Source organism: Paroedura picta, chromosome 5 (assembly GCF_049243985.1).
Source record: "Paroedura picta isolate Pp20150507F chromosome 5, Ppicta_v3.0, whole genome shotgun sequence".
In the NCBI taxonomy this organism is placed as follows: Eukaryota; Metazoa; Chordata; class Lepidosauria; order Squamata; family Gekkonidae; genus Paroedura; species Paroedura picta.
Genome location: NC_135373.1, coordinates 47,711,130 through 47,724,184, shown reverse-complemented (window position 1 = coordinate 47,724,184; position 13,055 = coordinate 47,711,130). Strand labels below are relative to the sequence as shown.

Here is a 13,055-nt window from a genome sequence, read left to right as displayed (position 1 = left end):
GGACCGCTTGGTTGCTTATGCCCCCCGCAGGGCCCTTTGATCTGCGGGTGCAAACCTGCTGGTGGTTTTGAGCCCTCGGGATGTTTGCCTGGCCTCGACCCGGGCCAGGGCTTTTTCGGCCTTGGCCCCAACCTGGTGGAATGAGTTCCTGGAAGAGCTAAGGGCCCTGCCAGAGTTAACAGCTTTCTGCAGGGCTTGCAAGACGGAGCTCTTCCGCCAGGCATATGGTTGAGGCCAGGGCGGGCTGTCCCAACATTAGATCTGGGCTCCCTGGGTTCATCTGAGTGATCTGATTGCCTCACTCCCATATTACAGTATTATAGTATTAGCAACCTGATGTCCCTCGGCTAACGTGGGGTGGTTGGGGGGTGGGGGTTAGTGGAATTAGTGCTCACCTAACATTGATAACGTTGATGTTGTGGATGGGTTTTAACTATGGATTTTATTGCAATTTTTATTTTGTAAACCGCCATGAGCCTAAGGGAACGGCGGTATAAAAGTCTAATAAATAAATAAAATAAATAAATAAAAACTACTCTCAACGTTGCTTTCCCTTGAATTGTTGGCATCTATTTGTGTTGCAACATGAGAAACCTTTAGAAAGCAAGAATATAGACAAGATTGACCATTGCTATGCCTGTGGTCTGGCCTAGCCCTGTCCCGTCTTTGTTTTGCTGGGCCCCAAACTCCTGGAAATGCTTAGAGGAGAACTGCCAAACTGTCACGTGTTCAGAGGCAGCTGCTGTTATCTGCCCACCAGCATTTATTTTCCACACCTCTTTGCTCTAGCACTGAACTGGAAATGTCAATTACGTATCTTTAAATGCTTTAAAATTGTTTTGGCAAACAGGTGGAACTTGGATAATTCTACACACAGGTTTTTTTACTATGCCCGTCATTCACAGCCAGAGCTTGTTGGCATTGAAACTCATAGCAAATTTGCAGACTCTTAACAAGCATTAATCTGAGTTGAAATGGTGTCAAGTTCCAACATTGTGTTGGCTGGGCTTGGAAAATGCTCCTCTAATGAGTGTGTAATTTGCGTGAGCAGGAGTTAGATTAACATGACTGCTTTTCTCTCTCTGCACGGTAACTGCCTCCCATTTATATGTTTGCCGCTTTCACAAGGGGCAGGGCCCCATAGACCCCACACTACTGCTTAAATCTGCCATCCAAGATTTAATGCTGCATCATTTCCAACTGAGCCCATCTCCGCGTTGGGTTCACCTCCACCTAAGCTCTCAGGGACAGTTGGGAGCCTACTGGATTTGCATCCCTCTTGAATGGTGCTGGGTGTTCATACTTTCCCATTCAGGACAGACCATGGAAACCAGACCATGGGCAAATACTTGTAAAAGTGTACCTGTTTTAAATCTGAAGGAAATTAATCCCCCAATTGGGTCCCTCTTGCCCTTTTCCAGAGGAGAGAATATCTTCTGTCTCAGAAGGCCTGCTGTTCAGCTGGGTCTTGGTAACCTTTGAGCTCAGGAGGCTTTTGTCCCACTCCTTCATGGCCTGTGCCTGTTTGTGAGCTCTTAGAATCCTAACTATGTCTCTATTGCTCTCAGTGCTGAATGTTCTAGCAAAGAAAAGCACTGATATTTATCCTTTTAATGCTGTGTCCTTTGCTCTTGGACAAATATATTTATTATACTTGTACCCCCTTTTTATTTCCCCTAAAAAATCAAAATCTCAAGGCAACCCACACAGAGAAATTGTAAACTGCCTTTTTGTCTGTCCTGCAGTGGTAGCTGGTGACTGTTGTGCCACAGCAGGGAGAGACCAAGTTTAGGTTGGCCAGAGAAGGAGCCTTGTTCTTTACTTCTGTGTGGTGGCAGCTGTGAGAGGGACCAGGTGACAGTTGGCATTTTGTGCCATGGATTAGAACAGAAAGCATCAGTGCTCCAGAGAATCTGGGTCTTCATTCGAGAACTCCCAGGGCCCCACCTCATTGGGAAAGTTGAAAACGGTGGGAGAATTTTTCCAGGAAGTACCTTACCTTACCCCCTGCCCTCCAGTCACCAGTTTACCCCTGCACCAACTGGTGTTGCTCCTTTTACACAAAGCAATAGTGAGGCCGAATAGGCCTGTACCTAGTGTTCCATGTGAATGACACATATACCCCGAATTCTCTGCAATTTATAGTTGATAAGTCAGTGTGGACAGTTGTCTGTGAATGGTGAAAATCTGAAAGCTGTGGTTTGAAGCAGAGTACTGCCATTGGTGCTTGCATTTCTCCTGCGAATGAGGTGTAGGTGGGAGGTTGGAGAGGGGCTTATCCTGTAAAAAGTCCTGAGGTGAAGGGGAGCAGGGCATGGATTGTAGTCCAAGGGGGGATGTGGCAGAGGCCAGTCAAACAGCGTTCTTTGTCAAGAGGACAAATGGATTCAAAGCTGCCACCATGTTTTAGGGGCTGGCAAGATCCATCAAAATGCTAAAGGAAGAGCTGTGTTGCTGTTACTGCCTCTGCCGTCTTCTCTCTGTCAGAATTTCAGCAGTTTGATCTTAAGAGCAGAATTGTGTGTTCAGGTTTATGTGGGAATCCCTTGCTGGATTGTTCCACCTGAGATTATGGGTGGAAGGTTGCATGATCATATTCTTCTCAGTGTTTAAACAGAAAAGCTGGTCATAGGATATTAGCATGTTAAGCTTTAGCCCTTTTCAACATACTAACTTTCCAACATAGGATGTTCTAGGAATGGTGAAGCTTTCAGACATGCAATCACCCACCTGCATTCAAAATTGGTGCAATCCCAAAAGGCCTGCACTTTATGAGACTCATTCTTGAAGGACATGACTGGGAAATGGCTGGGAAGAAAACTGAAAAGAATTTCTAGTCCCCACTTCCTTCCTTGAGAGATTTCCCCCTCTTCCCCCCAATCCTTTATATTTTAACCCAAATCAACACATACCCAGTCCAATCTCATCAGAACCAGAAAGAAGGAGCAAACCGATTTTACTTCTCGAGAAGTGCCTAGACCGGCATATTTAGTAAGCCTTCTATAGATCTCAGGCAGATGAACTGTTCCTCATATCTCTGGTGAACATCACACATCAGTTCTGGTGCTCAGTACTACTTGTCCCTTCAGAGTAACTGTTGATTTCTTTCAGAAGAGTTGGAAACTAAGTCACAAGGGGAAATGTTTCTTGACAGCCCTGACTTTCGTCGTGACCTGAATGTGCCTGAAGTTATTTTCTCACCAAAGGATGCCATGGAACCCTGGAAGAGGAGGGTCTTATTTGATCTCAATTTATGCAGCTGGTGATGGTTTTTTGTTTGTTTTTAGATACCCGTCTAATATGGTGTACCAGAATGGCAGTATCGGCTCTAACGAAAGCATAGATGCAAGCTACTATCCGCCGCCTCCACAGCCGGATTCAGGTTCTCCATCTCCTTCATTTGCTGAGGACAGCCTTCCTCCACCACCAATGGAATTTAGGTAAGCATCCCTAAATGACAAGAGGTGGAAAGGGAGTCATAGCTTGGCCCTAGAGACCTCCGAACTGTGTGCTGAACTGAGACTGTAGGGAGCCTGTGCTGAATTGAGACTCAATGTTAGCAAAGCAGGTGGTCAGGAGCAGAACACCAGACCCAGGGCTGTGACACCATGGCTGCTTGCCAGATAATAATAATAATTTATTTTTAACCCGCCCTCCCAGTGTTGCTCAGGGCAGGTAACAACCTTATATAAAATAACATGCAAAAGTTAAAAACATTGTAATCCACTAAAACCCCCAACTAAAATTTCCCAACAAGGGGTTTTGGCAGCAGGAGCTGGTCTCGCTATCTCTCCTTCCCCACAGGGAGGCCAACGTTTATTGGGGGATGCTATTTTGAGCCCCAACAGTAAACCTGGTGGAAGAGCTCTGTCTTACAGGCCCTGCACCTCCTGTGGAATAGTCGGCGCCATATTATTAAGCAGGCTGCCAAATTTTGTGCTCATGTGCTTAGCACACAGGAAAGACAACTTAAGCTTAAGTAAAGATGTTTTAGAGGAATTTGACTATGCATTTTTTATAATGTCCTTATCAGTTATACAATTTTATATATTGGCTCCCTGATTATGCAATTTTCTACTGTTATATGTTTTTTTTCTGGCTATCTGTTTTATCTGGCCGCAGTGCTGTACTAAAACTAAATTTGATTTGATACAGGCCCTGCGGAACTGATTGAGGTTCTGGAGGGCCCTGATCTCCTTCTGGAGTGCATTCAACCAGGCTGGGGTCAGGGCCAAAAAGATCCTGGACCTGATTGAAGCCAGGTTCACCTCCTTGGGGTTGGGGATCCTGAGCAGGTATTGATCCAAAGATCTGAATGCTCTTGGGGGATTATAAGGGGAAAGATAGTCCTGCAGGTATGCTGGTCCCAGACCATTTAGGCCATTAAAGGTTAGCACCAGCACCTGATTCAGCCTCCAATCTGGAGCCAGCGCAGCTGGGAGAGCACTGGTGTTGCATGTGCCCTCCACTGAATCCTTGTCAGGACTCAAGCCACTGCATTTTGGACTGGAGTTAAAAAGAATAGCCTTAAGGACAGCCCTGCATAGAGCAAGTTACAGAAGTCTAGAGGTGACTGTTGCATGGATCACTTTGGCTAGGTCCAGCTTCGAGAGATAAGATGCAAGCTGCCTTGCCTGGCACAGAGGTAAAAAAACCTAGCTGGGCTGCCTTTGCGACCTGGGCCTTTTTTGAGAAGGAGGGATCCAAAATCATGTCCAAACTGGTGTTCACTGCACCTTGTCAAGTGTTGGGAGCTGTATCTCCTGTCTCTTTGTGTGCTGGCCCAGCCAGAGGACCTCCATCTTGGCTGGATTCAACTTCAGCCAACTCCACTTGAACCCATCTGCCACATTCTCCAGACACCTGATCAGATTGTCTGGGGGTGTTGACAGATGATCATCCATTAAGCAAAATAGCTGGATGGCATTGGATACTGATGACAGCCCAGCCTGAAGCTCCCGATGAGCTGGGTGAGGGGGCACATATAGATATTAAATAGCATCAGGGAAAGTATTAAGTAGCTTCATCCCATTTCATTTGCAGTAGCTTCTTAAAACTTTACACCACCACCTTTAAACTTTGTGGAATGTAGTTTTCCTCTAGGAGAAAAGAGTATGTACTGCTGTTTGAAAATAGCATACCTTTTTGCAGTGATCACGCATGTATGATGTTAATGTGAAGCAAATGGAACTTTGGTTCACTTCCCTAATAAGTGAAGCATTTTATCACTGAAGTTAGTATGGAAAGTATTAGGTTATGTGAAAAAGGTAACGAATATGTATGCAACACTTCTGTATTAACATGAGAGCTAGGAAATTAATTTAAACACAGCTGATGCTTCCTGGATCTTGCAGATTTTGTACAGTTTTGTGTTTCTTGCAAGATCTTCTTTCTCTGGCATCCTCCATGGAAAAATATTGTTATGGAATGTTCTCCAGTTATGCATTTCCGAGACAACTCCATTTTCTGGAACTTGTTTGAAAAGCATCCTGTTGTGAGGGTCATCTTTTGAGCCAGCTGTGTTCATGCACATTCTTACACCAGTAGTCTTTTCCCCATAAACATCCTGGATAATCCTTCTGAAAGCCAGCCATCAGATGAAATGCAGTACATTAGAATACAACATATAGAGTCCTTTGTCTTAGACAAATCTAGCAAGGGAAAATAGTATTGAAAGTTGGAAAGGAATTGTTTTGCCCTAGGTCTGTCATCCTTTATGAAACTAATGGGTTGCTCTGTCTCTCTAATATCTCCATTCTAGCAACTATCCAGCGCATAACCAAAGTAGTTCTGGAGGACTGAAGAAACCCGGCCTAGTTAGCCCAAGCCACCCTCCACCAGCTCCACCCATTGGTTCACCACAAGGAGCTCGGCCAGGTTTTGCACCACCTCCTGCACCTCCACCTCCACCACCAATGATGGGGGTTCCTCCACCGCCACCACTTGCAGGCTTCCCAACTGTGGGAATCCCACCACCCCCATCACCCCCTTCCTTTCCCCCCCACCCTGATTTTGCTGCCCCTCCACCCCCACCCCCGCCAGCAACAGAGTATACTCTTGTGCCCCCACCCATGTTACCCCAGCAAGCCAGTGGTGCACCACCCCCTCCTCCACCCCCACCCCCTCCTGGGCCCCCTCCTTTGTCCTTTGGTGGCCCAGATGGCCCAGAGGCTGTTCCACAGCTGGACTCCGTGCCCTCCAAGCCAAAGTCCTCATTGCCTGCTGTTAGTGAGGCTAGAAGTGACTTGCTTTCTGCGATTCGTCAAGGTAAGTCTCATCTCTTATTGCACATACCTGGCCTTACCAGAGATTATTTCCTTGCCCAATGGTGGTCTGGTGGAGGGAGAGGGGGTTTGGAGGCCGTATCAGTCGCAAGTCTGTGTCAAGCACGTGCTGGGAATTCCTTCATTGAATCCAGCTACCTTCCTTGTTCACCCCAGGGTGGGAATCCTCTTTCAGTCAAACCTTTACTGTTTCTGTTGTAAATTTCTTTTGTCTAAATGTAGCCTTTCCAGAGATACCCATAAAGGTGTTTTCTACTGAGTCTTAGTTTGTTAGCTAACCCAGGGTCTCAGGCTGAGAGCCTGTGCTCCTGCAAAGCCCCCTACCCATGAGGTCTCTCAAATGACTGTTTCCTCCCCTCACTTCTGCAACCGTCAAGCAAATACCCCCCATTTAAAAACATTAACTCAGAATGGCACCCCTACGAATACAGTCTAGGGGAGACTAACCTTGGATAATGAGATCCAGTGTGGTGTAGTAGTTGAGAGTGTTGGACTGGGATCTAGGAGGTCCACGTTTGAATGCTGCTCTACCATGGAAGTTTGCTGGTTGACCTTGAGTCGTTAGGATAGAATGGAGGAGAGGAGAAGAATGTAAGTCATGCTGGGGAGAAAGGCCGGGCATAAGTGAAGTAAATAAATCATCTCCTACCTGGTCTTTGACCTGGCTATGGCAGGGGTTCTGCAAGTAAAGCAGATGTTCTGTCACTGATACCTCCCTTAAAATTGTCATGTTTTCTGTTTTTTGGGGGGGAGGGCAGTGTTTCTCATTTGGGTCCTCAAATGCCACTGTTAGTGTGACCTCTGGGTTCTGTTTCATGGTATATGCCAAGCTAGCACAAACAGCAGCAGTCCTCTTTATTAGGACTCACTGAAAATCCCCAAACAGCAAAAACAAATAATTGCCACTTTATATGTTTTCAATGAGAGAGCACTTGCTTTATCTCTGAATGCTTCCGTTGAGATATTCTGCACAGCCTGCAAGATGTGTCTCTCAGGACTGTCATATTACAGACAGGCCTGTACCGGCAGCCCAGTGGGTTGGATCCAGACTACATTTTGCTTCAGCTGAATGGAACATCCTTGCCTGTTGCCTCCCACTATAGCTCACAAGATTCTACACGGTGGGGGAGGGGAGAGGGAAATTTGAGGAACAACATGAGGGGGCTATGCAGTGGGGAGGGGAATCAGTAGAAATTGCCAGTTTAGACTGGGCCCAACCCAGTGGGTTGGTTCCTGCGTACACTAGCAGAGGTAGTGTTCTTGAGTGGAAGGGTCTGCCCCATAATGGAAGACATTTTTCCAAGAAGGCTTCTTCTTCCTGTTGACCACACCTCTTCTGGTGGAACAGGTCCTTGGCATTTGATACATTTTCTTCTCCCCATTCCCCTGTTTTTATATCTTAACACACCACCTGAGGGAGACTTCTGTGAAGCTTGTTATTCTGTGACTTTTAATTGCCCTTTTTGAAGGTAGTACAACGGTATGCTTCTGTTTGGATTCCCCCCCTCCCAATCGTAGCTGTCTGCATTTTCTTTTGTCAAGCTGCTTTGATGTCCTTCTGGACACTGAGTAGCGCTTCCCCTGGGCCCTCTGCGCAGTTGCCTGAACAGTTTCGGTTTCCCATAAGGGCCTTGATGGTAACATGTCCTTCCCTTCCTCTTTCCTCACCAGGATTCCAACTTCGCAAAGTAGAAGAGCAGCGTGAGCAAGAGAAACGAGATATCGTGGGCAACGACGTGGCGACCATCCTTTCCCGTCGCATTGCGGTGGAATACAGCGACTCAGAAGACGATTCTTCAGAGTTTGACGAGGATGAGTGGTCCGATTAGCCGCCTGCCCACCGAATCCTCTCTTTTAAGAACAAGAAGAGTCGACTACCCTTGCGCAGATTGCCAAAACTATCCTTGCTTTTCTCTCTCCTCCAGTAACCAAAGATTTGCTATTCCAAGGGATTTCACCGCCTGCCTTCTTTCATTGACAGGACTGCACTGGGCCTCCTTTCCAGTTAATGAGGGAAATAGAAATTATCTCCAAAGCTCCAGATTCTCAGGGCTCTAGAACACAAATCTATTTAAAGATTTCATGGGGGGAGGGTCAGTGCAACTGGGGACAAACCTGAAAATCATAGGCAGTTGAGAAGCATCCTTTCACATGGCCACGCATTTTGAAGGGCACTGAATTTACAGGTGGTTCGGCCTTTTCCCCTTCGCAACACCATGTCAGGCATTAGAAGGGAAACTCAACAGCCAATGGCTTGAGTGGCTGATTTGACCACTTTGATTGGGAAATGTTACGAGAAGATGGGCTTGATTTTCTGTTTTCTCCTAATGGAGATTGTCAATGTTCTCTTAAAGGCTAAATCCAGAAGTTTAAAATGGATGCTTCAGGATTGCATTCTGTACAGGAGAGTTGGGACTTCTAAAGAGTCTTACTTAGGGTAAGGATTAACCAAAGAGCGCAGGATCCTACCAGCCTTTCTGGTTACTCGTGCCCAGTTCTTTTCCTCATTAGAGCCTCCTCCCACCCTGTGCAGCTTTCGTCTTCATAAGGCGCATAGCCTTTCCACTGATCAAAAGGGGACCCCTCTCCTTGTACCTTCCCTAGTATAAAGCTGATAGGACACCCACCTTGCCAGCCTCACTGACTTTTCTTGCCTTATTTCCATCTTGCCCAGTTGTTCTTTGCAGTGTCATCTGGATTGGGGAGTTGTCTCCACAGTACAAGACCAGTTGTCAATTAAAGCTGTTGGCCCATGTCACTGTTCCTTTCCAGAGACCCCAGGGAAGCTTTGAGGACCAAATTGGTTGTTGGCAATAGACATCCAGTCTGTATTTACTAGCTTGCTTTAAGCTTTCCTTTAGTTCTACATAATTTGTTACCAGACCAAAAAACCCCATTCTCTTTCCCAGATCGAATTGCATGGGTATCAGCATGGACTGATATTACTTTAAATCCAGAACCAACAGCATTAGATGCAAATACCTCTTTAGCGAGTGCCTTTTAGATGGTTCTTTTGGGATTCCCTGTCTAAGAACTGATATGCAAAATATCGCAAAGATACCTGGGGATCCTGACTGCTAGAATGATGCTGGATCCCCCTGGTTCTGTGTACCAATAAGGGTACCTCCCTTTTTTCCAAACTGAAATTCTCTACCTCCCACATGACTTTTTTTGCCATGGTATGTCTTGTAACTTGCTACCTTGTGGCAAAAGTGAGGCAGAATTGTTGAAGGAACAAAGTCTGAGTCCAGGGGCACCTGTAAGACCAACAAAATTTTATTCATGTGCTATCCATAAATTGTGAATAAAACTTTGTTGGCCTTAAAGTTTGAGTCCAGGGGAACCTTTGTCCTGCTGCTTCAGAGTAACACGGCGACTGACCTGAATTGTTAGAGGAGTCATTTTGGGGTGTAGGAGGAAAGGGTCCTTTTGGTTTTCTTTTTACACTTTTGACCTTCTGCTTAAAAGCCTCAGAGTTTTTGATGCCATAAATTCTTAACAGCCTAGATATTGTTGGTTTTGGCTAAGAGACCAAAGTGTCAAAGTGGGTGGGTTTTTTATTTCAGTTTGAGCCCAAAACTACAGAGCAGGTAATGGGGAAGAGCATATTTGTGAACTTCCCTAGATAAGCCAGTATTTTTCTCATAATATTCTCAGAGCCTGGTGCTTTGCTCACTGACACAGAGAACCAGAAGTCTGTTTTCTCCGTTAAGATGGGAGGAAAGGGGGTGGGCTCATTTTTGCTGGTGAGCTTAGCTGTTACATGTACTCAGATCTGCATAAAATGCCATATAAGATTTGGAGGGAGGGAAATGGTTCCAGCCAAACTATCTTGTATTCTTTCCATCCTGCCCTGTTTTTAAAGTGCAGTGACTTCTGGGAGATGGGCCGCATGAGCTCATGCTCAAGGCTCTGATTAGCAGCTTCCTGAGAGTAAAATGTGGTGGCCTTAAATCTGTTCTGTTCTTGTAGCTCTTCCCAATCTAGGCACTCAGGATCTATGCAACAAAACTGGCAAACAGGCAGCTTTGCACTAGTTTTAACTATAATGGAATTACGTTTGAGTGGGGGTTCTTGTCTAAGGGAACAAATAGTGCTTTGTGCAAACCCACGCACACAAATGCACTTCAGCTTTCTTTTTTTTTTTGCTTAGGATTGGAGTGGCTAGTGTGCTAGAGAGGTTGCCTCACCCAGTGCTGTGCAGAATGGCTGCTCCAGTCTGAACTGGTAACAAGCTGTTCAAAGCCAGGGCATAATATGGTGTCCTTAAAAAATCCAGAATAAAATTAGGAGCTTCTCTGCATGTTTATAGATTAAATACTAATAAGAAGCAGTCAGGGCACTTCTCTGCTCCCGACCTCCATGCTCCAGTTCTCAATTCCTTGTCTTTTGCTGGGCCTGAGACCCCTTCAGTCACTGATTTTGCTTTCCTCCTTCCCTTTCCTGCTTCAGCCAAATCCCGGGAGAGGAGTCCTTCAGGGAGCCAAAGTGGTGTCCGACAACCTTTTAGTAGAAATGGGGCCTGCTTTAAAATGGGCCTGCTTTTGAACTCCATGCTGGGGAAAGGAGGCTGTGTGCTTTAGGAGGTTACCATTTCTTCAGAGACTCTCATGCAACGCTGTCTTTTGTATGCATCTTTTTTTTCAACAAGTCTGCAAATGCACATAGAAGAGAGGGGATTGGGGATCTTCTGATTTTATAAAAACAAAATTCAGCTCTTAACATGATTCATTTAATTGATTTAAAATACTAACCAATGTTTTACTTCCTGTCTAGAATGATAGGTGATTTTTAAGTGCCTTATTTCATATAAATATATTTATGAGCAATGATTGCAAATGTATCATACAGGTTAAAGATCAAATGCTACAGGAAGCCTCCTCTTTAATCCCCCCAACGGTTGATCTTACAGTGCCCTCCTAAGCAGAGGCTCACCCTTCTGAGCCCATTGACTTCTGTGGACTTAGGAGGATAGGACTCTCTTTGCACTCTGATTGAGGTGACCTAATTAGACTAGACCAGGGGTCGCCAAACTGTGGTTCTCCTGAGGTCCATGGACTACAGTTACTATGAGTCCCTGACAATTGGCCATGCTGACAGGGGCTCATGGTAATTATAGTCCATGGACATCTGAAGAGCCACAGTTTGGCCACCCCTGGAATAGACCCACCGGATGAGCCTTGGCATTGGTGAGGAAAACAGTTACGGCTGGAGTTCCTTGACGTTTAGTGGCTGGTAAGCCCATTGGACCAAGAACCTGGTTCATGTTGTGCTCCTGACCAGTGCCATGAACTCTCTCCTTGATTGGCTTCTTGTCACATATTCACTGGCAATGACGCATCTGATATTGCGTTTGCACAAACAGTATGCCTGGAAACTGTCAGTGTAGACTCAGACATCAGGAATTGATCTTAAGGCTACACCCAGGAGTAGAACGCTCTATTTTATCAATTAATGTTACAATGACCATACCCTTGTTCAGCACCAAGGCCAGTAGCATGTATGTTTTTGTTCAGCCTGGTTGTTGGGTGAGGAGGGAGCTTAATGTCATTGACCACCCATAAAGTTTCCCTCCTTCAGAATTTGTCAGCCTCTGTTCATATTTTTAACATCTCTTGATAGTTGCAGTTTTTAATTCAAACATTTAATGTGCCTTTTGTAATCTCTTTGATCCACCATTCTGTTCTCTCTTTTTCTTGAGGGACTGTTTGTAATGTATGTCTTTTTTTTAAAGGATCCTTTTTACTGTGTAAACTTCAAAGCAATCATAAATTCTTTCTAGCCAATCAACAGGTGTGTGCTTTACTTGGGGGCTTGAGTGAGGGTGGCATACAGTTGGGTAAAAGCAAAAATTTAATCTTGGTTTTGCGTGGTTTCTTTGCCAGGGCTAAGAATTGGAACCTGCCTTCATTGCAGTTTTTAAAAATATATTGTCTGTATGCAAATCCTTGCAAATAAAAGCTTTAATCTCAATGGAGGTGGATTGGAATACTAAAAAACCCTGGAGCAGCATTACCCAGGTGGTTTTGGGCAGGAGACACTTGGCTCAGTAGCTGACTATAGATTAGCACTTGGTATGTGATAAGAGGTCAACTCCCCTGGCTCCTATACAACCTTTGCGACTGACTCTTGTCTCCTAAATAACAGCATCAATTTCAGGCAAACTGTCTTCTATAAGAACATAAGCATTGTCGACTCTAGATGGATCAGACCAAGGGGGCCCAGTTGTACAGCTGGAAAGTCTACAGAAGAGGGTAGTCAAGATGATTAAGCGGTTGGAGCAGCCTCCTATAGTTGAAGAGTCTGGGACTTCATGTAGAAAAGAGACAACAGGAGAGAGAGAGAGAGAGAGAATTTGCTATTTGGCTGCTATTCAGGATTTTTTTTTGGAACTGCTAGATAGCTGAAGTTGAAGTGTGTTGAAAGAAGTTGCAGTCCTGGGTAAACATTCTGGGTGAACTTGTGATTTAGAGATGGTATATAGAGTGATTGCAAGTTTTTAAGTACCTTTGTTCACTTGTGCTGTGGCTTGCAAAAAGCATCTAACTTTTAAAGGGACCGAGTTCTTTAAAGTCTAAATTCCTCCCCTCTCCTTTGGAAACAGTGGAGAATGTGTCCTGCTTTGGGGACCCATGGAATTGGATCATCTGGTCCAATCTTTTTCAGACTGGGAGGGGGTGAGGAGAGGCTGGAGCATTAATGCTCCAAATTTAGTGCCTCTACATTAAAAAAAAAAACCCTCTACCTATGATTAATTTTCCATTATACCCT

The 13,055-nt window shown here is 45.2% G+C and overlaps 1 protein-coding gene across 5 annotated transcripts in view; it reads left to right on the top strand.

The window, feature by feature from the left end:
* Positions 1-12,074, top strand: part of WASF2 (WASP family member 2) — a 90,440-nt gene extending 78,366 nt beyond the window's left edge. For all 5 annotated transcript variants that reach the window (XM_077337758.1, XM_077337756.1, XM_077337757.1 and 2 more), the window contains 3 exons: positions 3,288-3,440; positions 5,762-6,267; positions 7,956-12,074. In XM_077337758.1, the coding sequence (XP_077193873.1) occupies positions 3,288-3,440; positions 5,762-6,267; positions 7,956-8,113 (817 nt within the window). In that variant the 3' untranslated portion in view covers positions 8,114-12,074. The remainder of the gene's footprint in view (positions 1-3,287; positions 3,441-5,761; positions 6,268-7,955) is intronic.
* Positions 12,075-13,055: the final 981 nt, after the last annotated feature.